Source organism: Mugil cephalus, chromosome 13 (genome assembly GCF_022458985.1).
Source record: "Mugil cephalus isolate CIBA_MC_2020 chromosome 13, CIBA_Mcephalus_1.1, whole genome shotgun sequence".
NCBI lineage: Eukaryota > Metazoa > Chordata > Actinopteri > Mugiliformes > Mugilidae > Mugil > Mugil cephalus.
Window position 1 is genome coordinate 14,814,761 of NC_061782.1, and position 27,287 is coordinate 14,842,047.

At 45.9% G+C, this 27,287-nt stretch overlaps 1 protein-coding gene across 3 annotated transcripts in view; it reads left to right on the forward strand.

Moving 5' to 3' along the window:
• dlg5a (discs, large homolog 5a (Drosophila)) overlaps window positions 1–27,287 on the forward strand; it is a 36,571-nt gene that overhangs the window by 7,153 nt on the left and 2,131 nt on the right. Inside the window, exons 2-33 of one of the 3 annotated variants that reach the window (XM_047603054.1) lie at window positions 4,746–4,814; window positions 5,865–6,039; window positions 6,794–6,937; window positions 7,789–7,972; window positions 8,771–9,030; window positions 9,229–9,541; window positions 11,277–11,507; window positions 12,424–12,608; window positions 12,704–12,829; window positions 13,859–13,991; window positions 14,125–14,252; window positions 14,340–14,515; window positions 14,628–14,731; window positions 15,764–15,856; window positions 16,003–17,049; window positions 17,607–17,727; window positions 17,832–17,976; window positions 18,293–18,426; window positions 18,536–18,625; window positions 19,011–19,179; window positions 19,792–19,869; window positions 20,865–21,027; window positions 22,195–22,328; window positions 22,898–23,062; window positions 23,148–23,331; window positions 24,226–24,374; window positions 24,964–25,134; window positions 25,514–25,704; window positions 25,823–25,966; window positions 26,093–26,220; window positions 26,418–26,527; window positions 27,106–27,215. In XM_047603054.1, coding sequence (XP_047459010.1) covers window positions 4,746–4,814; window positions 5,865–6,039; window positions 6,794–6,937; window positions 7,789–7,972; window positions 8,771–9,030; window positions 9,229–9,541; window positions 11,277–11,507; window positions 12,424–12,608; window positions 12,704–12,829; window positions 13,859–13,991; window positions 14,125–14,252; window positions 14,340–14,515; window positions 14,628–14,731; window positions 15,764–15,856; window positions 16,003–17,049; window positions 17,607–17,727; window positions 17,832–17,976; window positions 18,293–18,426; window positions 18,536–18,625; window positions 19,011–19,179; window positions 19,792–19,869; window positions 20,865–21,027; window positions 22,195–22,328; window positions 22,898–23,062; window positions 23,148–23,331; window positions 24,226–24,374; window positions 24,964–25,134; window positions 25,514–25,704; window positions 25,823–25,966; window positions 26,093–26,220; window positions 26,418–26,527; window positions 27,106–27,215 — 5,754 coding nt within the window. The remainder of the gene's footprint in view (window positions 1–4,745; window positions 4,815–5,864; window positions 6,040–6,793; window positions 6,938–7,788; window positions 7,973–8,770; window positions 9,031–9,228; window positions 9,542–11,276; window positions 11,508–12,423; window positions 12,609–12,703; window positions 12,830–13,858; window positions 13,992–14,124; window positions 14,253–14,339; window positions 14,516–14,627; window positions 14,732–15,763; window positions 15,857–16,002; window positions 17,050–17,606; window positions 17,728–17,831; window positions 17,977–18,292; window positions 18,427–18,535; window positions 18,626–19,010; window positions 19,180–19,791; window positions 19,870–20,864; window positions 21,028–22,194; window positions 22,329–22,897; window positions 23,063–23,147; window positions 23,332–24,225; window positions 24,375–24,963; window positions 25,135–25,513; window positions 25,705–25,822; window positions 25,967–26,092; window positions 26,221–26,417; window positions 26,528–27,105; window positions 27,216–27,287) is intronic. The other 2 variants (XM_047603055.1, XM_047603056.1) reach the window with 2 other exon arrangements.

Consider the following 27,287-nt stretch of genomic DNA (forward strand, 5'->3'; position numbering starts at 1 on the left):
ATGAGAGCATCTGTGTCCCGAGTTGAAAAATAGAAATCATCATCAAAGAGCACTCTGTGGGATCGGTACGCCATTAATTAAAAGTACATCCTCCATATGGAGTTTAGAACCCCTGCCAGGATTCAAAGGCCTGGGATGTCAGGCTATAAAAAAAAAACTTGCTTAATGCACTTGATGCTAAAACATCCTTCAGCCCCTCTCACTGTACTATTAGTGTTGCTACTATTTACGGTTGTGTAGTTTAATGGAGGACGCCGAGGCCATTTGGACGATGCTGTCCTCTTGTCCTCTTTTTTTTTTTTTTTTTTTTAAATCACTCTTGCTTGCTTGCAGCGAGAAGAGCCAAGAGCAGCTAATAAAGAACAGCATGCTATTATTTTTGGAAAGCTGATGCTTTACAGATTTTTTTTTTTTCTGTGGAGGTCTTGTGAAGAGAGCAGATGCCTCGCCTGCTCACTGTCCTTAGTTTCAAGATTCGTCATCATGTTCTGATAAAGGGAGTCTTACAAGAAGCAGCAGGGGATCCGTTCGCAATGATAGTCACCCTTGTTTAATGTTTTGGGAGACAATCCTGTCGTCGGATGGAGGATTTTCTGGAACTGATGAATAATTTAGTCTCACCCAACGGTGGAAGCCAGACTTAGCATCTTTCTTTGATAAGGCTCTCCTCCGCCAGACTCCCGACTCTTATGCTGTTCCCTTTCACCACGCTGCAGAATTTACTATTCCTCTCATCCAGTTTCACCATGGCAACATGTGCCATCTTGGTTGATGTGCCGGAGAACATAATCTGGTTGTCTGAAGCAACTGGGCACGTTGCTCCAATGTGAGGGGAAGAAAAAAAAAGAGGTGTGGGGGGAAGTTGAGCCTCACAGGTAGCGTGAGTAGTACTCCCGTGACCTATTTAGATCACATCGACTGGGCCTTTGTTGACGTCGCCTCAGGTCGTCAACTAGAATATTTCTCACCATTTTAGAGTCCATCTCTCGATAGACAGTCGCAGATCCTCACACATGATACACATGATACCTAATGTATCCAGATGAATGTCATGACGAGTCCATCTTGATAATCATTCTAGGGCTGGGCGGTGTACTGGTTCGTACCGAATACTGGTATTTATTTATTTTTTGTTATGATATGAATTGTTAACATACTTTCATACCAGTGTATTTGATTGCACAGCGTTTTGAACACTGTGCTGTGAGACCGCGTCACAGACTGGACCGTTTTCAGTGTAGCGCTTCTAAACACACATGGTGCGACTGCGTCACTGTGAGGTGTGGTGAAGATGGAAATGTCTGAAAAATTAAGCAGCAGAACAAGAAGACTTGTGCCAAAAAAGGTGCCGTACTGGTTGTTTGGGTATTTATTTTTAGGGTTACCAGATGTCCCCAATTTCCAGGGACATTCCCTGTTTTATCTCAATATTTTTTTTTTCTCCTAGCTGTAAATGTCCCAGATTTCCACGTCAGCAGGCAGTGCTAACACAGGGCCATACAAACATGTTTTACTACTAGTGTTGAATTATTGTACAATATTTACTCATCATCACAGTAAAATAGCCCACCCTTAGTCAATCTACTGCATTAATTCCTCTCTCAACCAGTAGAAAATGCTGTGAACATGTGATTATGGATGAAAAAAAAAAATACCATAATATACCGGCCAAAATAATTTTGGAAAAAAAAAATTTGATATACATTTTTGGTTGTACCGCCCAACCCTAATACATACGTACAATTCTCAGCGCTCGCCTCTCTTGTGTGCCTTTTTTTTGGCAGAGACCCGTGGATTCACCCTCTGTAGAGCGTCAGATCCATTCCTCACTAATGGATGTCCGTTTTATTGATGCAGTGAACGTGTTTACACATGATCGGCCTCACTGACTGCAGCCGGTGTTAATTGGTATCGATGATTAAAAGCCTGCTGGAAGAGGCTAATGCGGCTGACCCATCGACCACCAGATAGCTGCCGCGTATCTGACATGCTGCCCGTTCGACGGGGTCGACTAAGCGGCCCGCGACACTCGGCTAAGCATGGGATTTTGGTGCGCACATTTGTCCTTGTAGCCAAATCCGATTGGGACAGGCAGAGGATGTTGCCAGAGCTGCGTCGTTTATGGGTGTTATATCTGGCTGTTGATTGGTGAGTGTACCCAGTTGTAGAGATTACTGGGGTTTTTAATTTATCTGAGTGTTTTTTTTTTTGGTCTTTTTTGCTTTTATTTAGATAGCTCCGCACAGACAGACAGGATAGCAGAGGAAAAAGAATATGCTAATGAAATGCAACTAATGTCTGTGCAGGAGTTCTTCTCGGTTCTCGGGGCATTTTGCAGATTGCTCCCTAACCACTCGGCCATCAAGAAGCAAGCTTTGTCTGGCGCTTCTTTATAGTATTTTTAAAAAGGTTTCTCCTACGGCTGAGCGGGCGCAGTACGTCTCAGTGGCTCATGTCTTTGACTATGAAACCTCAGTCAGTCACATACTGGGTTCAAGAAGTTAGTTGTTGCTTTTGAAAGTCGCCGCGGAAATGAGCACAAGCCCTCTGCATATGTGAGCTGGTTGCAGAGGATGAACGCCGTGCAGCCCCACAGTGCTTCGCATCATGTCTGATGGAACAATATGAAATCAAAGCTGTGTGCTCGGAGCACTTCGCAGAGTAAAAGTGTTGAGCATCAGGGAACGTCAGAACAGATTAAAAGCCTTTCCGCCCTGCTTCCCCCTCTCTCTCTCCCTCTCTCTTATTCACAGTCTCTCCCCTTACTTCTCTCACGCGCCCTCCCTCCTTATCTCTTTTGCGACTCGGTTAGGCTATCTCGTTTCATCTGCGCTCCTCTGCTCCGAGTCTTCTCCGTGTTTCTCCCCCCGTGTCGCCCTCTCCTCTCCTCTGTCTGCGGGGCCTAAGATGGAGTGGCACAGTCGCACCGAGCTCATAGTTAATTAGGCCTGGCCTTGTCGCACATCGAGGGCCGGAGCCAGAGCTGTAGCTGAACGCAGTGGGGAGGCAAGGACAGAGATGGAGGTCTAGAACAGTCGGCGTCAATCTGTTGCTTGCCGCTGACAAAGCCGGCTACCGTTCATCTGCTCTCTACGCCCCGCGTGTTTAGTGTTCATTAATCACATTAGATTAGTAATATGTGAGCCTCACCGTGCGCTTTCAGGCATGCTGATATTTATCAGTGTGCGTAGGACCCGGAATTTATTTGGAGCTGAGTGTATGTGTTGATTTGCACTGGGTCATTATTGTGAATAAAATACCCTTTGAGCCTTTTTAGACTAAACAGTTATTAATCAGTTCATCACAGAATTCATCAGCAGACTAATCTAAAATCAGTATATTATTATAATAAAAAGAATCATAGTACTAGTGGTAGTAGCAGTTAAAAAACTCTTAGAGGATTAAAAACTACAGTCTAAAGATGGAACATTTATTCATTTTTAATGATTTACAGGCATGTATATGGAGGTCATTTGTCTCATTTGCGTATTTTTTTTTGTTTTAATGTTTTTATTAATCAAAGCCTTTTTCAGTTGTAATGTTTTCAGGACTTTTATTCTGATAAATAATCTACAGTGGCACTGTAGATGTTATAATGTTACATTTTTCTCGCGGGGGTTCCAAAAAATAACCCTTTTCTCAAACGTTAGTCTTTTGTAGCTTGTAAAGATATGTTCACTGACAGTTCTAAAGTTTATCGGGCTTGGATGTTATTGCGGGGCGTCTTTCAGCCGGTACCTCTGTACATCGCTGTTACTCTTTCATCCATCTCCACATAAAGCCCACCCAAACGATTTGATTGGCCCGGCAGATGGTTGCCGGAGCTTAATCACTTCCCATAGGAGTGGTTCCAGACCTGCAAAACCTTTCTCCTACAAAACATTTGTGGATGGACGAAAAGTTTACAGTGTCAACCTTTGTCGGCCTGTAAAGTAACTCTACGTGAGAGATTCAGTATTGCGCGTGTTCGTAAAAGATTTGTGTTTGCACGTGCAGAAAAATTTGTGGACATTTATTTGCAGGAGCTGAGTTGTAAAACTCAGCACTCGAAGATCCCACACTTGGGGTGACACTGAAGTCATCAGCGCAAATCTGAATATGATTGGAATTATTTTTACTTTAGCGTGTCTTCTTTAGAAACATATTGTTGATATTTTGTAAAAAGATAAAAAAGGCATAAAAAAGGCCATAAATCCAAAGCACGCCTTGTGAAACTGTGTTCGCGTGGTGAGCCGTGTTTGGAACAGGGGACTCTGCGGTATGAAGGGGATCTGCATAGTCTCTCCTATGGATTGTGGTAGCCTGTGTAAAATATCCCCCAGCTTAACTGTGTGTACAGCTATTCAGATGGAGAATCATTTTCTCCCTTTCTTTTTTCTCCCTCTCCCTCTCCCTCTCCCTACGTGCTCGACATAAAGAGAGAAAATCCCATTTCAGCCGTGACATTCTGCCTGTGTAGCAGAAACATACAGGGACTATACATCAAAGCAAGGCAGGGTGCATAGTGAGGGGAAGGGAGGTTTAATGACGACAGGGGTCTGTGGCGATAATATAGGGCCGCTAAGAATGTGTGTTGAAGTTGTTATTTCGAAGTATAAACCTTGCGCGGAATTTATCGTACAGCTGCGCCGGGAGGATGGAGCTGACTGTGTAATATTAATTTCTCTCCGTATTATACTGGCAATTAATGGTGGCTCATTAATCTGTCAGTGCTGTATGTCTGAGCGCATCTCGTCTCTCGGCAGGTTCCACGTACAGCGTTCTCTCCACCATGCCCTCTGACTCGGAAAGCAGCAGCTCCCTCAGTAGTGTCGGTGAGTATAGCGCCTGTTTACACGCGTGCCACGCCACATCAGCCTCCATCCGGATGATCTCCAAACACAAGTAAAACCAGCACTGCAGCGCCGTGACTTATTGGACGGCCGTTTATGATGATGTTATTCCTTATTGCCGACTGGGTTACAAGATCAGGAAGTAACTGCCTTATTTTTCCCCTAGACCGCACATCGGAGCAATAACACTCACTGTCTCCTTCCTTGAGGAAGTTTGCCATGTTTGCCTTCTCCAGTTTTGACAAAGGCCCAAATGACTCAGCTGTGTTACATAAACCTCAGAGAGGTCCAAACGTTGAGTCAAAGATGAACATAATCCTCACATTTCCTGCCGTGGGTGTTTCTTTTGTGATTCTGTAATAATATCTGTGTCTTCTGAATATTTGGCAAAGTGTAAAGGACAAATTATTGAACAAGATGCCCTTGTTTCTTTAGGGATCCTTCTCCTCCGTTGACGAGTCCGGTCGATGTTAATCGCGGTGACGAGACCGGCTGAGTTGAACCGCCAGATCTTGAAATAGATGCGTGAAACTGTGTTGAAGAACATTAGATTTTCCAGATAACAGCCTAAGTATTTCAGTATGGAGTCATTATCCCTTTGGAGATGTTTGTGCCTTAGACACAAGGCCTTAAATTGAATTAAATAAAAAAGAATCTCTGCAGACCGTGTACTTTGCCACACAGACAACGGCAGAGATGCCTTAACTTAAATCCTGCCCTTCTGTTTCCCATTTTCATGTCAGAGGTAGCAAAAGGTGGAGTCTTGGAACTTAAGTGTAATTTTTTGGCAACTTTAGTATCATGTAAAAACAAGCAGGTTCTGTCTCCATTACTTGCAGGGTTTGCAAACGGAAAGATCAGCTGCTCTCGTCATCCACAAGGAGTTGTTGGCGGCCTTTTCTGTGGCATATAATGTTTGAATTTGATGTTCTTTCTTAATAGAAGTAATAGGCAGAACCATAAACGAAACGATCGAAGGTTTTACCCAGCGATCAATAGTCCTAACCTCCGGTGATGTGCTCTCCGCTGCAGGTTCGCCCGTTAACGGCGAAGCCTCTTCCCCGCCGCCAGCCATCAACGACAACCGGCATTCCGGCGACAACCTGGACACCATCTTGCTGCAGCTCCGCCAGGTGACCAGGGAGCGGGATGAGCTTCGCAAGCGTCTGGCGTTGGCATCGCCTGGGACCACCTTCGACGACTGCAGGTGCAAAATCCCGTCCCCATCTGCCCGTGTTGTTGTTGTTTCCTTCCTTGTGGTAACACCTACTTTTTTTTTTTTTTTTTGGCCGACACCTATGAAGTTTATAGTGTGATTATGCAATAGATGCCTGGGATTGTTTGGCCTAAATGAAATATGAAATTGCCAGGTAATGTTTACTTTCTTTAGCTCACTCTCATGTTAATCAGTCCTCAGCTCTAACTGCTGTGTCTTCATCCACTCGCATACATTTCGAAAAACCTCTAAAATATTACTAAAATGTGAGGTGGTTTTTCAGTGGTGTCCATATAAAAGTTTGCAATGGAAACACTTTTTCCGCATTTCCCCGTCACCGGTGTCACTGGAGATGACGCACAGGGGTCACGTGACCAGTTCATTTGAAGTCCATTTCCTCAAACACATACAAAATGCTATTGTGCTTCACCGAAATTTCAGAAATATCGGTTTTATTTTGTGAAAACGCAGGTACTGACGCAGGCTTTTAATTGAGCTCCAGTTACAGTCCAGCACGTGTTTCTTTTGCAACACACGATTCAAAGGTCGCTTTGCTTACACCAGAACGTACTTTCTTTTTTTTTTTTTTTTTAGTGTTGTTTATGTTTGATCAAACAATTTCATTCCTATCTTATGAATTCTCATACAAGGTGAACGTCCACTCTCTTACGTCTGCCCATCTGGGCGCGCTTTCACACGAGGCCCTTGAGTAGAATTTTCATTCCTTGTTGCCTTTCTCCTTAAGGCCGAATTCCAAAGCCAGTCATGACTACGAGCGTCTGAAAAGTCAGTGCATGAGGGCCATGGCAGATCTGCAGTCTCTCCAGAACCAGCATACCAAAACCCTCAAGAGGTGTGAGGAGGCTGTAAAGGAGGCTGACTTCTACCAGTGAGTATTTCTCCTTCTACCTGTCAGGTGGCCTGTTTTATTCCGCTTTACTCCATCAATATTTACCTGTGTTATATGGTTGCTGCAGCGTGCGTTGTCGCACAGGTTAGCGCATAATAGTACGTCATTATTGAAGTGTTGTGGAGCATGTAGGATGAATGCCCCCGTCACCTGCCACCTGCGGCTTTCCAGCGTAGAAATAATTATGTTTTATTGCATTGTTTTATTGCGTATATAGCCAACGCTGGCATGGCGTTGCAATTAACCTAATTGAAAGAACATCCCTGGAGCCACAGCCAGCTTTCAGAGTTTTAGGGGAACTGGCACTGGAAAAAAAAAAGAAAAAAAAAACACAACCTGCACGGCTTTAAAAGCTTGGAAATGGAGGCATTTATGTGATTGAATCATTCAGCCTTGCAGCTTATAAGCCGAGGCAACGTTTCTGTAGCGCAGAGGCAGATCGTATTAGCCGTTTGAGAGTTGACAGTGCCCATCTGGTTGAAACTGATCTAACGAAGGCATCATATGAGTAAAATGGTTCCACACATGATTGTTATTCATCTATGCTGTAAACGAGGCACCTGGAATTTGTATGTTGTGCTCCAATGTTTATGAGTGAGGCAGACCAATGTAAGGGGATTTTTAGCTCCCTTCAAAAAGCAGAAATTTCCATTTTAGTGATAAATTCAGTCGTAATTTTCTAAAAATCCATACCTAAAATTCCCTGTCTGGTATTTAAGCCCCCAACCGCTGCTTTCAGCCCTCTGTGCGCAGTTGCAAGTCCATCGTATCCTGTTGAAGGTGCGTGTTTGTTTACTCATCCTGTATGTCCACGTGTTTCCTCCATCCAGCATGCTGCACAGCCGCGTGTTGGGTGACCAGGCCCAGCTGAAGGAGGAGATGGAAACACTCAGGAGGGACAACGCCCAACTTGTCAGAGAGCACAACCACCTGAAGCAGAACTGCGAGGAGCTCAAGCGACTGCACGGTCAGGATCAGAAGGAGTTGGCCGACCTCCGGCAGCAGCAACAGCAGGTACGGCCCGCTCACACGCACGCCATTGCATGCGTCCGCTATTGCTTTCCAGATGTTCAGGCGAGCATTAAGTAAATTTGCTTGAGTGCGAAGGAATCTCACGTTTGGAATAATGCGGCAGAGTTTTACATTTAGGACATCAAATAATAGTGCCTATTGTGTTCTGTGCGCTGAATACTTTGTTCTGAAAAGCACAAGGGTGCTGTGACCCGTATTGTTCTATTGTGAAGTACTGTCTCACGCAGCACCCATGGGGATACTGCAGTGGTTATGAGCACAGGGCAGCCAAGCACAGGGAAATGCATACAGAGCATTTGTGCAAAAGGGCAAGCGCCGAAGAGAAGGGCTTGGCTTGGGCAAAGGGCACACTGACCCAAACCGTGTAGCTACAAGATCAGCGTATAGGCTGTGTATGCTTTATAGTCGAGGTCAATATAGCCCCCGGGTCGCTGCAGCTCTCCCAGGGATCAGGAAGACTGTATCAGCAAGACCGACAGAAACGAGAGTCTCGGAGAATGAATAATGCAGTCCGAAGGACGCGCTCTGTGCATAAAACGGGAAATTTAAAAGGCCACTTGTTTGGTTTGACTTTAGTGCAAAACTGCAGTTCTAGAAATGCACTTAAACTTATGAAAGCCATTGTTCAAGCTGGTGCTGCGTTTTCCTGCGCTATTAAAAACAGAAATGTGTGCACTTTAGTGCCATCTGCTGCCAACGTGGGGTACAGCAAAGAGCAGCTTCTGCTGCCGTCAACATCCTGAACACTACTTTTGCACTGCTTTTGTTGTCCTTTTATAGGTAATGAGAGAGAAGGGCTCGTCAGAGGTTTTAAACAAGCTATACGACACGGCCATGGACAAGCTGGAGAGCGTCAAGAAGGAGTATGACGCCCTGAGCAAGCGCTACAGCGAGAAGGTGGCTAACCACAACACGGACCTGAGCCGCCTGGAGCAAGCTGAGGAAGAGAACCGGAGGCTGCAGAAGCAGATGGACGCCTTGCTCAAACAGCGAGACTCGGCCATGCACTACCAGCAGCAGTACTCCACCTCGATGAGGAGGTGAAAGAATCGTCACATGCTCACGCATAAGACACAATACATTAGTAGCGGTATTTTCCTGTGTTTAAATGAGAGCATGAGAAGAAAGCTGCTAATAATCAAACACCTGGGAACACGCAGCTGGTGTGAGCTGTGCTAGACTGCATCATTTTTATCTGAGCGTCTCCAAACTTTGACACTTGTCCTGCGCTCCCCCAGGTTTGACTCAGTGCAGCAGGAGCTGAACAAGTCGTCGGCTCAGAACAAGGAGCTGCAGCGGGAGATGGAGCGGCTGCAGTCCGAGGTGACGCGCTACAAGAACTTGCAGCTCAAGTCGACCAAGGACTGCGAGAAGTACAAGGAGGAGAGGGACTCGGTGTTCAACGAGTACCGTCTGATCATGAGTGAGAGGGACCAGGTGATCAAGGAGCTGGACAAGCTGCAGACCGAACTGGAGGCAGCTGAGGCCCGACTGAAAAACACTTCATCAGAGCGGGTGGTGGCCAGCGAGGAGTTGGAGGCACTCAGACAGGTATTGGACTGTTGTGACTGTGCATGCTCTTGATACCTGTTGTAACTTATTCACTCTCATATCCAGAGAAGTAGGCTGTGCATGAACAGTGTGGCTTTCAAATAATTGATACGTAAAATGCAAATACGCAAATGGACACAGTAAAAACAGCTGAGTCACATATACACAATCAACAATAATACATCAGGTATAATCGTCCCTCTTGTATCAGGAAAACCCCTGCAGCATGACTGCAGAGACATCAGGCTCCAAATAATTCAAATCTTCAGACTTTATTGAATTTATCCTGATTTTGGGTGTAGTGTGCACTTAGATATTCTAGCAGGAATAATTGAAGAAAAATTATATGATATAGTCTCTTTATTGGTCTAATACGTTAGCCGATGACCAAAAAGCAATTCCAACTTCTGTCTTGTGTTTAAGGCACATGGGCGGTGGCTTATGACGATCTCTGACATGACATAAAAAAAGAAAAAGAATAAATAGTACTCTTTTTTTCACTTTTTCATCTAAGCTTTTGGATGGAAAGCTCTCACATCTGTACAGTAAATACAAAGCTGATGCTAAAAAATGGTTAGCTTAGCTTAGACAAGCCTAAAAATAGAGGAAACATCTAGCCTCACTCCATCTACACCAGGGGTCTCAAATTAATTTTGGTTTGGGGGCCCATGTACACCCAGTAACGTAACGGCACAATAATCTATAAATACCCATAGCTCCAAACGCTTCTCTTCGTTTTAGTACCAATAAGTAGAAGTACATTATGAAAGTGATTACATTTAATTAATTATTCTTTTACAAGAACATTTTATTAACAACCTGAAATTTCTGAAGAAAAATAAATGGAAATTTGGCACAATGCTGCCATCCACAGTTTGGTTCTGTGTCTCTGTGTTGTGTTATGGCTGCACAAAACAGTGCGGCCCCTAGTGGACAAATTAGGAATATCAGCCACTTTCATTGAAAAATTACAGTTAACGTCTTCTGTGTAACTTTTGCAATTTGCAATTCATCCCGTCCCCCAGACTGTACCCTGTACCTGGCCAGATTCGGTCCACAGGCCGTGTGTTTGACACTCCTGTTCTACACACTTCAGACGTACCTGAGTGGAGTTAATCCTCCCTTCTAGCCATATCATTAAAATCTCATTAAGGTATTCATCTGCTTTCCAAAGATACAGTATTGGTATACAGTTTTAGAATAACATTAAAACGTATAATAAATAATCAACCGGGAGTTGCTCCTCCCTTCAGCTGCCAAGCTCTGGCTCAGGGGGGTTTCTCTCTGCAGTATCATTGAGGGAACAGCAGCAACATCCTGACCTTGAGATGACATATGATTTGTTACATAACTAAAATTGGATTGAATCACAGAGTAAAAGGTTGAACTCTCCCTGACAGATGATCCAGATGTACTTTCACCGTGTCCTTCAAAGCAGAAAAAAACACGCATTAGTTTAAACTATGTCCTCTGATAATATATTATGAACCTGTTGGTTTGTTGGTGATTCCGTCCATGCCTTGGGACGGTTTTATCCCCGTCATTTATCCACTCTGTCGGTGGATCAATGGGTATTTTCACCCTGGACACCACACAAAAGAAGATTTCCGAACGTTCTGTTGAGAAACGCGAACGGATTTATATCTAATAGCGGAGCCTGCACTCATGTCACATTCTTGACTCGCGCTGTTGAGATGCCCCCATTTCATCTTTCCCTGCTTTTGTTGCGGGACAGGAGCTGAACTCGTCCCTGGTGGATCGTGACAGGGCCATCTGTGAGAGGAATGAACTGCTGGAGAAGTACTGCCACGAGGTGAAGGACAAAGCCGAGGCCCAGAAGGAGCTGAGCCAGGCCTGCAAGGACATCGAGACGGTCCGGGAGGAGAGGGACGTGGCCCGCAAGGAGAGGACGGAAGCCATCATTCAAAGGGATCAGCTGCTCCGAGAGTACTATCAAGCCAGACAAGTAAATACACACCGCTCCTACATAAATCCCGTGAAAGATGTGTTCGCGTCTTCACTCAGACCCTCTGCTTGTCTCATCTTTTACAAGTGCGATGGCCTGTGAATCAAATCCTAAGTAAGCTAGCCAAGTACTTCTCAGGCTTACTCCCAAACTCCTACTCCTTCTTGTGCTTGGCAAACGTAACATAAATGTATCAAGAAGTGCTGACGGTATAAATTTGGCGTCTTAGGTACAGATTGGACTTCTTTATCCAGACACACAATCAAAACACTAAAATCCATCTATTCCTAATTCATCTCTCTTGATGAATACATATAGCAATACCTCAACTCCTGGATGTATTTAGGAAAAAAGAATCCCACACTCTAAGGTGGCATGCCCGCGGTTAAAGGAAAATTGCATTGCACACAAGCTAAAAAAAATAATAAATAAATAAAAATATTCTAGATCCCAGGCTTGCTTTCTCATTTTATGGCCCATTGCACATGCACATTTAGCCTCCCTATCCCCACTAAATCCAAGGATATTGAGATCACTTTTCAAGGCTCTAGGAAACTTAGTTATAAAATCTCCATGGATTAAAAAAAAAAAAAGAGGCAAAGTTCAGGATTACACCAGCTGCAATCAGCAGAATTGTTGTTTTATGTCAATGTTTTGTAGTTTTTGTTTTCCCCGGTGGCCAGTGGAAGTAAATGTAGCGAGGCTGAGTGGCAGCAACCAACTCTCAGACTCTACTAGTTGGACCAGATTTGGCAGCGATGAGTCAAAACCTAAAAAAGGAAACTCCTCACCCTCCTCTCACAGCCCACTAAACGTCCTTCTCAGAAGTCCCTCTGCATGTTGCACAAAGCTAAAAGACAAACGCAAACACATTATGCCGCATTTTACAAGCTGAAGGTCTCCTCAATGTCCCTAGAAACAAGACTCCGCTACCCTGGACATGGAACGAGCCAACAAGGAGATCGAGGTGCTGAGGAAACAGTATGAGGCCATGTCCCAGGAACTGAAGGAGGCCACACAGGAGGCTGAGGTGGCCAAATGTCGAAGGGACTGGGCCTTCCAAGAGAGGGACAAAATAGTGGCGGAGAGGGAGAGCATAAGGTCAGTTCCTTGTTTCTCAGTTCCTGATAAGAGCTAATGTGTGCTCCTGCGAATACGCTCCATCCTTTATTCTCACATTATCCGTCTCTGCCCAGGACTCTGTGTGATAACCTGCGCCGAGAAAGGGACCGGGCGGTCAGCGACCTGGCCGATGCCCTGCGGAATTTGGATGATATGAGGAAACAGAAGAACGATACGCTGCGAGAGGTTAAAGAACTAAAGTGAGTCTTCCAAAGCCGCCTTTTTGTCATAATCACAGACATGATAGTAAACAGTCTTGCTGCATGTCTTCACCCCTGCCCCACTGGCAGATTTGCGGTCCAACTCCCTTGCAACGATTTAATAAAAGGGAAAAATAAACTCGTGAGCAATCCATGGAAAAACCTTTTACATTACGCCATGTCCACTGCAATATGGCCTCTGTTGTATCGTCTTTTGCTCTGTAAACAGTTGTACTCTGTGTGTGGCCTGGCAGGGGATAAGCTGTGATCTTCTGCCTTTGGAGGCATCGTGCGGCTCGGTTGTATTTCTGGCAACATTTCCACACACAGATTAAAACTTAATCCCGGAAAGCGACAGTGTTTTGAACACTCGTGCACATTTTGTCTCCCTCTCACTCCGAGCCCAATTTCCCGCTGTGCGATGGGCTCCCTCTGGTGGCTAAAGTGTGTATTACATCCGTTTTTGAGACCTGCATGCAAAGATTTTTATTCACCATAATCAGCCGTGCTTTATGATGCTGGACCTGTCTCCAGTTTCACCTTAACCAGTTCTCTCTTGCATATTCCCAAAGCTGGGATGTCTACCCTACATAGAGTGCGCATTGTACAGTGACTTTGTTCGTGTCTTCCTCTATCCTCTGTAAAGAACAATGTACGATTGGGGTTTTAATGTCACTGCTACCCTCAAGGCATGCCTCAGTTAGGACGCCATATATCTTACTGACAGTGGGGCCTTGTGTGTCGTCTACTTTTAGATCTCTTCTGAATAAATATAAATTTGATTCCCTAAACCCCCGAAATGGAGGTTGTTTTTAAGTCTGGGGAAGGATGTCAGGTGTCATCTTTATGTTTAAACGTTTCTGTTTTATCCTCTTAAATCCGGGCTGTATTTGGTTTATTCCAAACAGCAGGACTTTCGGTGTAAAAGAGTCTGCGGACTGGTGTTGTGCCTTCTCTCTGTTGTATCAGCCTCATCCATCCTGAGGCGTCTGACCTTTGACTCAGTCTGTGATGTCTTCCTTTGTTAAGGGAGAAGATGGAGAGCCAGCTGGAGAAGGAGGCCCGGTTCTGTCAGCTAATGGCTCACAGCTCTCACGACTCGGCCATCGACACGGACTCCCTGGAGTGGGAGACGGAGGTGGTGGAGTTCGAGAAAGACAGGGTAAAAGCAGCACTCAGTTCTTATTGCTGAGAGTGATTTGCTCGTTTCCAGCAGTTCTCTAAGGGCTGCCAAAATGTGATGAAATAAGCTTTTCAGAGTGTGTTGACTGACGCTTACGCTGCTGCCTTTACAGGAGGACATGGATTTGAAGGCACTTGGGTTTGATATCGCTGAGGGGGTAAATGATCCGTATTTACCAGGAGATTGTGGGATATTTGTTACAAGGGTGGACAAAGGAAGTATCGCAGATGGAAGGTTAAGGTATGAGCCACCTTCACGGAGCAAGCCCGTAACTTCCTGGAAGTTTCTCATATTCATCAACCTTCTACCTTTCTCTTATGCTTTCAGAGTGAATGATTGGTTGCTGAAGATTAATGACATGGACTTGACCAATAAGGACAGGAAGCAGGTGGTCAAGGCCGTCATTAACGGAGGAGGGCTGATAAACATGGTGGTACGAAGGAGGAAATCTCTCGGAGGAAGGCTCGTCACTCCTGTTCACATCAATCTGGTGGGACACAAAGGTATCAGCCCAGATGGAGGAGCCGCCGCCTCTCACTCAGCTCGCCTTTTCTCCAAAGCGCCATTACTGCATATTGTCTCATTTATAACCCGATTTTCTCTCCTGTGCCCCAGACAGCGGCATCGGCCTGGAAAGTGGGGTGTTTGTGACTGCCATTGTGCAGGGAAGTCCAGCAGCCAGAGAGGGCTCGCTCACGGTCGGCGACAGGCTGATTGCTGTAAGCTATCGTCGGCTTTCATTTTATTTTTATTTCTTTTTTTTCTTTCCTCCACTTCCACCACACTGCAGTTCACACGGATTTCTCTGGCTTTGTAATCCAGTCCTTGATCCATTTGCACACTCCAAACCCAGATAAGGTGGGATTTGGTAGAGTATAAGTGACGTGGAAGGAAGAAAGTCTCCGCGTTTTATTCGATTTTTGCAGCCGTAGAGAGCTAGTTGAAGGCGTCTCGGGATACACAGGTACAGTATGCATACACTTAAAGTAATTGGAGGGACACATTGGTGACAGAATGGAAAAACCGCGGCTCTACGTCACTGAAAGAGATAGAAAGTAGCAGTCAGAAGTGTAATGTTAGTTAAAACCACAGCAGTCTCCTCTGCGTTGCCAAGTGATAGCTCCGTTGCAACCACTGTTAGTAATGTTAAGTACACGCGATGCCTTACAAGATTTAAATCGTGGAAGTGTATCTTCTCTCTCTCACCCTTGCGCATCGGTGTATCGGGTTATGTGCGACTTATTAAATGCTTAATTGTGTTTGCAAGAAAGAGTTCAAAGTGCTGAATTGGCGGTGAAATATTCATGGCATGCAACTGAATAGCTGGGAGGTGACCGTTTCTTTTTCCCTGCGGACCTGTTCTAGATTAAATCTGAAAGTTGTTGCCTGAACTTTTGCTACGTTCAGCCTCAGCCATAATATATGTGACCGTTTTTAGAAAAGGATTCCTCTCAGGTCGAGTCAATCGTGATGGAAATGTGCGGTTTGCTGCGCGAGGGTTCTTCAGACAAAAAAAAAAAAAGGGGGGATGGCCTAGATTTCCTGTGGTTTCCACACTGCAGCAGCGTGAGACACATCTTAGAGCCTCTCATGTTGCGGGGACGTGTCACCTGTGTGTGTTTGTAGATGTGCATCTGCTTTGACAATAATTACACCCAAGAAATGTGCACACAAGTAAGAGGAACACCAAAAAAAGACTCGATGTGCATTCTGCCAAAGAATGTGTCTTTATTTCTTGCTCTGCTCCCCAGATAAATGGAATCGCTTTGGATAACAAGTCTGTGACGGAGTGTGAGGCTCTGTTGAGGAATTGCAGGGACTCCATCAGCCTCTCTCTCATGAAGGTGGGACAGTACTTGTCTCACATTCTGCACATTTTCTCTCTCTGAAACTCTTCCTCTGCAGTTTTTCCACTTTAACTGACGCATTTCTATTTCATATATATTTTATATTTGTCTCACTCATTTCCTTATCTGTTCTTGTCCCACAGTTTTTCCCTCACAGCACGTCAGGCCAGAACATCTTTGAGAGCCTGCGCGAGTCATCGGAGAAGACCAACGGGCGCGTTCACCTGTCGGAGGTTCACTCCCGGAACAGCCGCAACCTCAAACACAACAGCTCCACGCAGACGGACATCTTCTGCCCCGACGTCGGCAGTGCTAGCACAAGCAGTATCCCTGGGGACAGGAGGAAGCTCAGGGCCGAGCCCGATGATGTGTATGGCGACATGGGCAAGCCGTTCTCCACGGGCTCCCTCCACGCCACCAGCCTCCGACCAGCCTCAGACTTGGGGTCCGGCCGCTACGGGCCAAGCGCTTTCCAGGAGTGCTGTCCGTACACGAAGGCGCCTTCATCCCTGCCTTTTGAGCCCGTTTCTCCCTCGGACTGCATGTCAATGGAGACGACCCTGGAGAAGAAGCACAGTGGAGGTACGTGGCCCAAGATGATGGTGGGTGGTATGTCGGTTGCCCCGGATAACACCAGTCCAGTGACGGCAGCCACTCAACTCTCCATCTATAAATCACCCAAGCAGAGGAAGTCCATCTTCGATCCAGACACTTTCAAACGCCCTGAAACACCTTCCTCTAAGATGGAATACATGGCAGCCAATCAGATCGCAGCCGTAGCTGCTGCAGCTTCCCACTCCCCACAGCCTTCAAAGACAGAGTCCCTCTCCTCCTCTTCCACACCCACCCCAACCCCCCCGACCCCACCCACTCGCAGTGACTCCTTTAAATTCAAACACAAACATCAAAGCAGCTCTGCCTCTGACTGCACAATCACCTCGGACGGCAAGGGAGAGGCCGCCGTCTCCATGGCAGCGGGAGAGAGCAGAGAGAGGAGCGAGCGAGAACGAGACAGGAACGGAAACCACTACTTTCTGGACGGCAAGGTCCTTACCTCAAGGAAGTCGTGCGATGAGGACATCGGTCGAACCAGAGGGGAAGAGCCGGAGGTGAAGAGGCCGCGGCCGAAGTCCGCCCCCGCCCTTCGACGCAGGATGACCCCCCAGACCATCACCCTTCCCACCTTCCAAGTGAGTTCGTTTAGGGCCCTGGAAGTGGATCGAGAGGCCCCGTGTGGTGCCAAGTTCCCCCTGTGAAATGTCATTTTTTTCCCCCACTTCATTCATCAACCCAAGGTAGTTTTGATTAGGAGCTTCTATAATAAAGAAAAAATATACGTTTGAGAAAAATTCAAAATGGGACATTTCAAATCAAATCATCCCAGTGGGCCAAAGTGATCCATTTTATAATAGAATTTACAGCCCCATCAGAGTTAAGCCTCTGGGGCTTGCCTCCTTGCCAGCGTGTCAGAGTGATGGATGCCTCAGCACTGGTTCAGCCAGCGAGCCCAAGAGCTGAGTCAGTGCCTGGGTCTCAGGCAACCATGACCAGCTACAGCTTAAGGCCCTGAAACACACAGGAGCATGCAGCGGGGAATAAATGTTCATTTTACACTTGTGGGATGTTCGCGTTTTCTCATATGGCTCTTGTCTCCAGTGAAGGGTAGATCATTTCTCCCCAGACGTGATGTTATTTTGTTACCCCGCGGGGAAAAGTGTAACCGTTTCGTTTCTGTCATTCATCACAGAGCTACTCTAACGACGAGCATTCGCCTGAGCCCAGGGACATGCTGCGTTCCTCCCCGAGCCGCTCTCACAGACACAGCGTCGGCTTCGTCCCCACGGTCTACAACGGTACCCTACCTCCGAGTAAGTTGCTCAAATGTTGCATAAACCCGCGCTCTCTGCAATGATCCCCGACTCCGCTCTCTCTAACATGTCTAACGTGGGGGGGCTTGTGTGTGTGCGGCCAGATTCAGCCCACCGGGGGCTTTCTCCTTGCCCCGCTGTGACGGCCGTGATGAGGAACCCAGTGTACACTGTGCGCAGTCACCGCGTCCACACCAGCAACTGTCCGTCGGTCGCATCCCAGATTTGTCACCAGCACACCCACACCAGGTTACCCCCGTTTCATTTTCGTTTGAGTTTTACGTTGAGGCTTCTTCGACTGGTTGCTCGGTGTTTCTAATTGTGCCTGTTATGTTGAGTAATTATTTTATGTTGGCGCATTTCCCAAAGGCAAAATCACATAATTAAATTTCCTCCTGTTGTTTCGCCCCAACATGGTGCGGTGGTTGCGATTCAGCTCAGCCCATCAGTTTAATTAACTCTGAAATGTAAAAATATGTCGGGATGGCACTCCTAAGCATTTGTGGGCACAATTATGACATAGGGATGTTTTTTTTTCGTTTTGTTTTTTTTTTTGTCTGTGCAGCCCACAACACCAGGGTCGTCTGAGCCTGGACTTGAGCCAGCAGAAGCGCACAAGCGACTACTCCGAATCCTCATCGTCACGCAGCAGCAGAGCTTCACACGGTACAAATTCACTGCCCTCCGGCGCTCGACTCGGTCAGTCTGACACGCACGCACGCACGCAAGCATGAAGGTCGCAGACCCGACGCCCCTTTTCTCTTTTTGAACATTGTGCATTCACTCCTGTATGTCGTTCCTCTGCCAGGTTCTTCCAATAACGTTCAGTACCGCACAGAGAGGATCAAGATCCCCTCCACTCCACGCTACCCTCGCTCCATGCTGGGGTCAGACAGAGGTACTGTGCTCAATAATAAAAACGCTCATCAAAGCCCCTCAGATCAAACTGCACGGTAGCAGGTCTAGCCACGTTTTTTTTTTATTCCTTTTCTTCTTCGTACTGTTCCCTACGTCTGGTTAGCTGAGGTGTAAAGATCAATATTTAATAAAACTTTATATTGAGGCTTCTCACCGTGGGCGGAAGGGAAAACTTGCACCACATAAATTTCATCCTGAGATGCAGAAATCTTTTAAAAACTTCCCCAGTGTGGATAATGCACCACTGGTCGCTGATGCATTTGCTGTCGGATCTCCATGTCTGTTCTAGAAGTTGGTCTTCATGTGAGATTTAAATGTCACCTTAATCTTGTTACCCTCATCGTCCGCTCTTTCTCTGGATCCAGGTTCCCTCTCGCACTCCGAGTGTAGCAGCCCCAGCCTCATCACACCTCCGCAGTCGCCGCTCAATCTGGAGACTTCCTCGTTCGCTAGCAGCCAATCGCAAGGCTCCATTTCCACTTTGCCCCGGATCTCCGTCAGCCCCGTGCCCATAGGGGAACGCAGGAAAGACAGGTACGATGGAAAGGGATGTTCACAGCCAAACAAATGTTGAAAGGCAGCGCACTGACACAACTGAATCTTCCTATCATGTGTTAATCAGAGTATTAATCAGTTAATTGTCACTAGCACCTGTTGGTCTGCATGGTCTTTTTTTAAAGGATGGAGATACTGATTAAATTGATAGATATACTTTACTGATCCTGTGAGGGAAACCGTTGTAACAGCAGCACTGCGACTGAATGTGAAAAATATACAAATGGTTTAGGTTACAGATGCGTCTTTTTTTTTTTTTTTTAAAAAGGGTACAACATGGCCTACGTCTGCCCTTATTCATCTTCCTAGGTTATTTCAAAAGTCGTCGCTAGGCAACAGGTCTGTCACGGTCAGAGTTGCGCAATCCCTTATTAAAATTCTGAATAATTTCATGGAAGCCTTCCTAGTGGTTTCCGAAGAAGGAGGAGTGATGCGCCATTTTGTAGGAATTTCATTCTCCGACGTTCCTGTCCCATGTTGTACTGCCAACACCTCTCAGCCTATTGCATTGTTGCTGTCTATGTATATTATATCTGTCCTCCATTCTCCCCTTTATCTTCCTCCCGCCTCTCTGCCACTTTCCGCTTCCAGATCTCTTTACCGTAATCGCTCTTTTCTAAGGATTCCTCTGGCTGCAAGGCCGAGGTTCTCCTCTCTCAGGAGCCTCAGGTTTGTTCTCCCACACAGTGCTACAGACAAAGGGAATGCCCCCACCCTCCCTCCTTCCCCCGAGTTCACACGTTTTCGTGCGGTTGGGCGGATCACAAAGGGGAACGGAATATTATCGTGCAGTTAGGTGCACTGTATGGAATGCAAAACGTCTTCCGTGTTCTTCTACCCCAACAAAGTGGTCTAATTTTGAGATTGCTGTTTGTTTGCATGCAACAGTATGATTTCTGCCTTAGGAAGCAACACACAAAAAAAAGACGCAATTAGCCACACTTGGTGAACTTCAAAGGTTCACTGTTGTTTATATGCCTGCACATGTCTCCCTCCATGTCGGAAAAAAAACACTTTAACCTCCTATGGTGCATGCAGTGTCCATGCTCTATGATGATGACATGGTCGATTTGCATGTGTGCATTTTGGCCTTGAGCCAAGTCACCCTTTAGTCTGCAGTATGTATGTTACGCAACGGTATTATTATTTGGCCTCAAGCTTCTGGGTCATGGTCATGTTTGTACACCACCACTGTTTACCCTGGTCTCTGGCTGCTAATCCATTCCCTCTTATCTTCCTTCATGAAATTGTGAGCCGTGTCCGAAGCCACCTTGTTATGAAGACACAAAGTTCATGCAGGGGTTTCACTTGCCTGTGCTTTCAATGTGGACATGGTGTCTCTGTACTCTCAGCCAGTCCAGTTTCTCTTCTGGAAGCTGGGCATAAAGTGGCACTCCGGAGAGATGATCCATTACAGGCCTGGGGGGGGAGGATTTTTAAACCCAGATTCAAACCTAACTTTGATCTCCTATTGAGAGTATTTATAATTTAAACCATGAATTTCGGATAAGAATAGTAAAACTCCCCAGAGCTGTAAATAAATGAGTCAGCCCAGCCGTGAAAATGCCACATCACCTTTTCCCCCCGTCTACCTCTGTGTGGTGTCCTGCTGCTGCTCTGCCTTTTGATGCTGTTCATTAACGCAAACACCCCTTTCCCTGCAGACCGTACTTGGAGGAACCTCGTAATGTCATCGTTCACAAAGGTGCAGAGCCTCTGGGCATCTCCATTGTCAGCGGCGAGAATGGAGGGATCTTCGTCTCTAAAGTTACAGGCGGCAGCATCGCCCACCAGGCGGGGTTGGAGTATGGAGACCAGTTACTGGAGGTACGTGCAACCTACTTTACGTCGAGAGGGTTATAGCTCCAAGCAGTCTGAATCAGAAGCCTGTGACTGGTACAGATAACACTATACAAATATAAACACACCGATCAGCCACAACATTATGACTGCTGACAGGACAAGCTGTTGACCTGGCCTCCAAATTCACTAGATCCCAACATGAACAAGTACCTGTGGGATGATCCACAGAGTCCCCTCCCCTCAACCCATAGGACCCAAAGCCCACCCCCCACTAACAACATTCTGACACTACAGGACAACATGCTACCTACTTTGCATTTATTCTACATCCTCACTTTCTGGAACACCGTTTGCCTTAGTGCTGTCACCATTCCCCGTGTTTTAACACTTGCTGAAATGCATAAATGTATAAATTGTGTTTTCACTCCATTTAAAATAATTGCAGAGCAGAAAATCTGCTGCAAAGTCATAAAGTGTGCGTCTGCAGTACTTGTAGATGATACAGTTGTTACAAGTCTGAGTCATAATGTTTTTTTTTTTGTTTTTTTTACGTCAGGGTTAGGGTTATTCTATTAGATGTCACTGCTACGTGGTACTGAAGAGACCCTTTAACGGTGCCAAAGCTCATCACGCCTCTTTAAATAACCACGCTATGATCTAAGTGGCACTTACCAAACAATGCACCCGATTCACATCAAAAAATCTCTTCTTAATCTCTTCTTTTAAAGTAAGACATGAATAGGCTCGACATGTTTATTTCTCATATTTCGAACTCTTAAGCTCAGTAAGAATGAGTGCAGATGTTCACCCTAGTGGTATCAAGATGGTGTCCTCTTTGCAGCGATTTTGATGGCGTATGTGTGTGCACCATGTAGATTAAGTCACAATCGCATGCATTAGTGGGTTTACATAAGAGTAACTAACCATGCTTCAGCATTGCTGAATTGCAAATAGACCAAAAATGTGTGGAAAGTAATGGTTGTCTTTATAGAACATGGAATGTGGCTTCTCATTTATATTCATGTAGGGGAGATAATCCCCTGTCAGCCCTCATGAGTATCTTCTCCACCAAGTGCTACTAATGACTTAAAGCCTTGAATAGACCAGGCTCATATCACATCTTCTCGTTCTCTTAATAACATCATCTCCCCCAAAATTCTCTCCCGAATCACACTTTTCCTCCTTTATCAGTATAATGGCATCAACTTGCGGAACGCTACGGAGCAGCAGGCTCGCCTCATTATCGGCCAGCAGTGTGACACCATCACCATCATGGCCCAGTACAACCCGCACATGTACCAGCTGGGCAATCACTCTCGCTCCAGGTAACGCTGTGTTTTGTTTGTTTTGTTTTGTTTTCGTGAAGAATGGTTTTTATCGGTGTATGTGTGGGGTCGGGTTTCATTCTGAACCCTGGGTTTTCTGATCGGCTTATTCCTAATTCAATTCCAGCAGAATGAGTGCAGTGAGTCCAGATGATACATTTGCATTACCTTGCACTTTTTTTTTTTTTTTTTAGCTGACTGTACTAGAAGGAATCACCATTGTTTCACCAGGTGCTCAGTGTGAAGATGTAATTAACGGTGTAGCTGTTCACCTTTTAAATATTCTCACTATGCATGGAAGAGGATGTGTGGTTGTATTCATGTTTTTCCCAAAAACATATACATTTTTTCATTGCATGTAAATTGAGTCGGTGTAAGTTAAATTAATAGACTTAGCTGCTCATGAAAAACTGGTCTTGGTTTAAGTTTTGACTTTCTGGGGCAAAGAACAGGATCATACTATTTCTAGACTTTAACAGACTCACCTGTTCCGTCTGGCCCTTTGCTTTACTGAACAGCATCTTGTGTTACTTTCATGCATTACTGCATTTTTCTCCTCCCCTCTGCAGCTCCCGTCTGGAGCCGGTCAGTACTCAGTCGACTCCTCAGGGGAGCGGGGCCGCCACTCCGGACAATCACTCCGCCATCGATACACTCAGCGAACAGGACGAGGGCACGCTCACCCCCTCCTCCAAGCAGACCACGCCCACTACAAGCCCTCAAAATTTCGTCAGGTACCCACCGATTAATAATCGACATATATATATGTGTATAAGAAGAATGACGCATCGTGACTGACTCTTAAACACCGTTCTCCAGAATGCCGTCTGAGGGCAGCAGGAAGGTGGGTGAGCCTCGGCTTGTGATGGTGCGCAGGCCGGGCGTGGAAGTGGGCGTCACGCTTTGCGGAGGGAACCTACGCGGCGTCTACATAGAGAGTCTGGATGAGGACAGTCCTGCCAGAGGGGCCGACGGGCTTCTTGCTGGGGACCTCATTCTGGAGGTATGAACGCAGTTTGTTCCTAAGCTTGAGATTCACATAGCCAAAGATGTGCTGGAGCTGATAAACGCTAAATACCACTTACTTGTACTGAAAATGCTACAAAACAGGGGAAGCATCTGAGTGGATGGTGTTTAGGATGAGGAAAGTGGATGCATTTTGACCAGCCACAATGAAATGCGTTCAGGACCAGCCTCAGATGTTGAAGTCTGCCTCCCCTTGGCTTATTTTTTTAAGTGGGATTTGGAGTCGGTTTCATGTGAAGCTGTGAATATTTGTTGAACAGTGAAAAAAACATCTGTAGGTATAATACCAGTTTTTGAAATGATCTCAAAGTTGCCGTCTCCCAAATCTCTAAAAAGCTTTGCGCGCTGTTGTTGCTTCAGACTCCAGCGCCGCCAGAAGGTTCTGGCATTTCTGTTTTCCAGCCTGTCATTGTTTTTCATTGATCCCCTCCTCGTCTGTGTTCTCTCTCCCTCCACGTCTGTAATTTATCCAGAGCGCCGCAAACTCATAATAGACGATTCCTGGCATGCTCCCACTTTAGCTCTCCTCCACAAAGAGCCTGCTCTCCGAATTGCCGCGCAGCTTTGCCATCGGGCTGCACAGCGTCGCTCTGTCCTTCAATCTCCCGCCCTGTTTATTTTCTTCCCCCATACATGGCAGAAATCAATACTGCGACACTTTAATACAGCTGAAAGCTTGGAGGAAATGTAGCTATTTACTACTGGACCCCTTCACAGGCAGAGGAAATTAATTCACAGACGACTATAAACACTTGTCAAATTTCTCCACCTCCACACGCTGGGTTTTTCTTATTTATTTTTTTTTGTGATGTGCACATAACTTACCGTCCCCCACCCCCCTCCACTTCTTGTTTTCATTCTCCTCTTTCAGTATAACTCGGTGAATATGAAGAATAAGACGGCAGAAGAGGTGTACGTGGAGATGCTGAAGCCTGCGGAGACGGTCACGTTAAAGGTGCAGCATCGACCTGATGACTTCAGCATGGTCAAAGATGTTCCAGGAGATGGCTTTTATATTAGGTACGTGCACGTCCCAACAAGTTCTCTCAAGCAGCCTCATCCCTCTTCCCATCCAGCTATATACACCGCCATTAGCAGAGAGCCCCATGGATGAGCTGGACTCTTTCTCATCCAGCCAATTACATCCCAGACCCTCTGTGTGTCGGCTATCTAATCTACTCACGATACACCAGATGCATCCATTTGAGTTCTCGGGGTTGTTTGAACTTACTCTGTGTTCGAATGGAAAATGAGGCTCTAAAATAGTCACGTTTTAACGTCTGTTCCTTCCGGGTTTGTTGCAGCAGCTGCCGCAGTCACTTGTCATATAGGCAAGTGGGCTAGTGATGTCATCTGCAGTAAATACACTCAGCTTGTCTGGCTGTCACAGATAGGCTGCTCAGGAATGACTTATGAGGCTCCAACAGTAGGCGAGCGAGGCCTGTACTGTCGATGGATAAACTCTCTCCATACTCGTCCCATGTCTAGTCCTCCCCGTGCCTATCTTATCATCTCACCTCCTCCTCGGCTTTGTCGACTTTATGCTCCTTTCGTCCTGCCCCGCTCCTCATGACTCCCCATCTATCTTTGTCTCTCTCCCTCCCTCCAGAGCACTTTACGACCGGGTGGGGGAGGCCGAGGGGGACCTCAGTTTTAAGAAGGATGACATCCTGTACGTGGATGAGTCTTTACCAAAGGGCAGCTTCGGGACCTGGATGGCCTGGCAGCTAGATGAGAACGCACAGCAGATCCAGAGGGGGCAGATCCCCAGCAAGTACATGTGAGTGCAGAATGCAGCGCAACAGCTGCGACAACAATCTGTGTCGTACTGCTACAATTTAAGGAATCATGTGTCACTTCTCTTCCTTTTGTTTTGCTCTGTCTGTTTTTACTTGGGCCTCTTGTCCTCTTCTTACAAGCACCGAAAAGAAATGTTTGCATTTTTGCATTCAGTAGGTAACAGTAAATTGATAAATACACATTTAAAATATTGCATGCCTTAGAACTATATGGCTAACCCAAAACTTTTGACATCTTTGGAAAACTGGAATAAATGATTTTTCTTGTTATTTGGCCACACAACACGCGTGGATCACTACATGGGTGTTTGTATCCTCTAATATAAAATCTCCAAATGTGTGTGTGTGTGTGTGATCCAGGATGGACCAAGAGTTTTACCGGCGACACAGTGTGACCGAAATGAAGGAAGATTCCGGTAAGACCCTCTCTGCGGCGGCCCGCCGATCCTTCTTCAGGAGGAAACAGAAACACAAACGCAGTAGCTCCAAAGACAGCAAAGAGATGGTGGCTCTGGACACCATCAGCACAGATTCCATCCCCTTCCTCGATGGTGAGGAGAAATTTTAAGATTATTTATATGGAAATGCAAAAAAAAAATAACAGGAAGCATCAAAACGCACCATTAAAATCTTTGCTCTTTGACGGACCTTTGTGTTTCTTTTCCTCAGACTGTGTGAGCCTAGCATACCAGCGCGTGCAGAAGGTGGAGTGCGCCTCTCCCAGACCGGTTCTCCTCCTCGGGCCACTCACCGACCCCGTCAAGGAGATGCTGGTGAAAGAATCTCCTGGGAAGTTCTGCAGATGTGTACTGGGTGAGTTTATCCAGGTGTTTGTCAGTTTTAGTTGGGTGCTACTGCATTGAAAGCTTCTGCTTCGAGGAATATCCACTCTTTGTGGAAGTTTTCTTTACTCTCGCCATCTTTCTGTTATCTCTGCAGAGGTGATGAAGGCCTCCCAGCAAGCCATCGAGCGGGGCGTCAAAGACTGCCTCTTCATCGACTACAAGCGCAGGAGCGGACATTTTGATGTGACCACTGTTGCGTCCATAAAAGAAATCACAGATAAGGTATTAGTCAGCGCTTTTCTTTCTCGTCAGATTGTATCACGGAGGGACGGAGTGACTTCTGCCAGCCTCTAATCCCTCTCGCATTTTCTCAAGATAAGCCATCATTGTAGCAGCTTTTCAACCTTAGATACCGGAAGAATAAAAAAAAAAGCATGATGTCTGTGAGTTGAAGCAATTTTTTTGTTTTGTTTTTTCAGGGCTGCCACTGTTTGCTCGACATCGCCCCGCACGCCATTGAAAGACTGCACAGCGTTCACATTTATCCGATCGTCGTCTTCGTCCGTTACAAAAACGCCAAGCAGATCAAGTAAGGATTCGTAAAACGCAAATTGGGACAGAACGATGATGGGGGATGTCCTGGTACTGTGGCATCCCCTCTGTGTGTGTTTGTTGGATGGATGGATGGGTGAATAGAGCAGGATAAGCCTTCACACTCTCCATCCCACCATGAACCCTTTGGCGCGTCTGTCAAAGCACCCCACTCAGACACACACACACACTTGCATAATCCTTAACAGCTGGTGAAACATGCCTGTTTTTTTCCTCTCTCTGTCTCTTTTTTTTTTTTTGAAGTACACACTCAATGCAAGTGCTGTATCCCTGCTCCACTTGGTATTATTATATGTTTGCTAGGATTCATCTGAGACTGTATTCAAAAATGACTAATTTGTAATACTCAGTACAGATTTTCTGAAGAGATTTCTTTCCTTTGCATAATACATAACAAGTGAATTCTAAATCTGAGGGGACATATGTCAGTTTTATCTGTATTATCGGGTCTGAATGGAAAATGGATAGTGGGAGAAATGTAGTAAAGATAGGTGGCCGCTGGTGTTTTTATTCACGAGCTCTAATCTGAATGAGTGTCTCCTTATTTTACCACAGGGAGCAGAAAGATCCGATTTATCTGCGGGACAAAGTATCTCAAAAACATTCCAAGGAGCAGTTTGAAAGTGCACAGAAGATTGAGCAGGAGTACAGCAAATTCTTCACAGGTTCGAACGCCATCGCCCAATTAAAAAATATAAATCGATACAGATGATTTCATCTTTTCCCCTTGGCTCTTA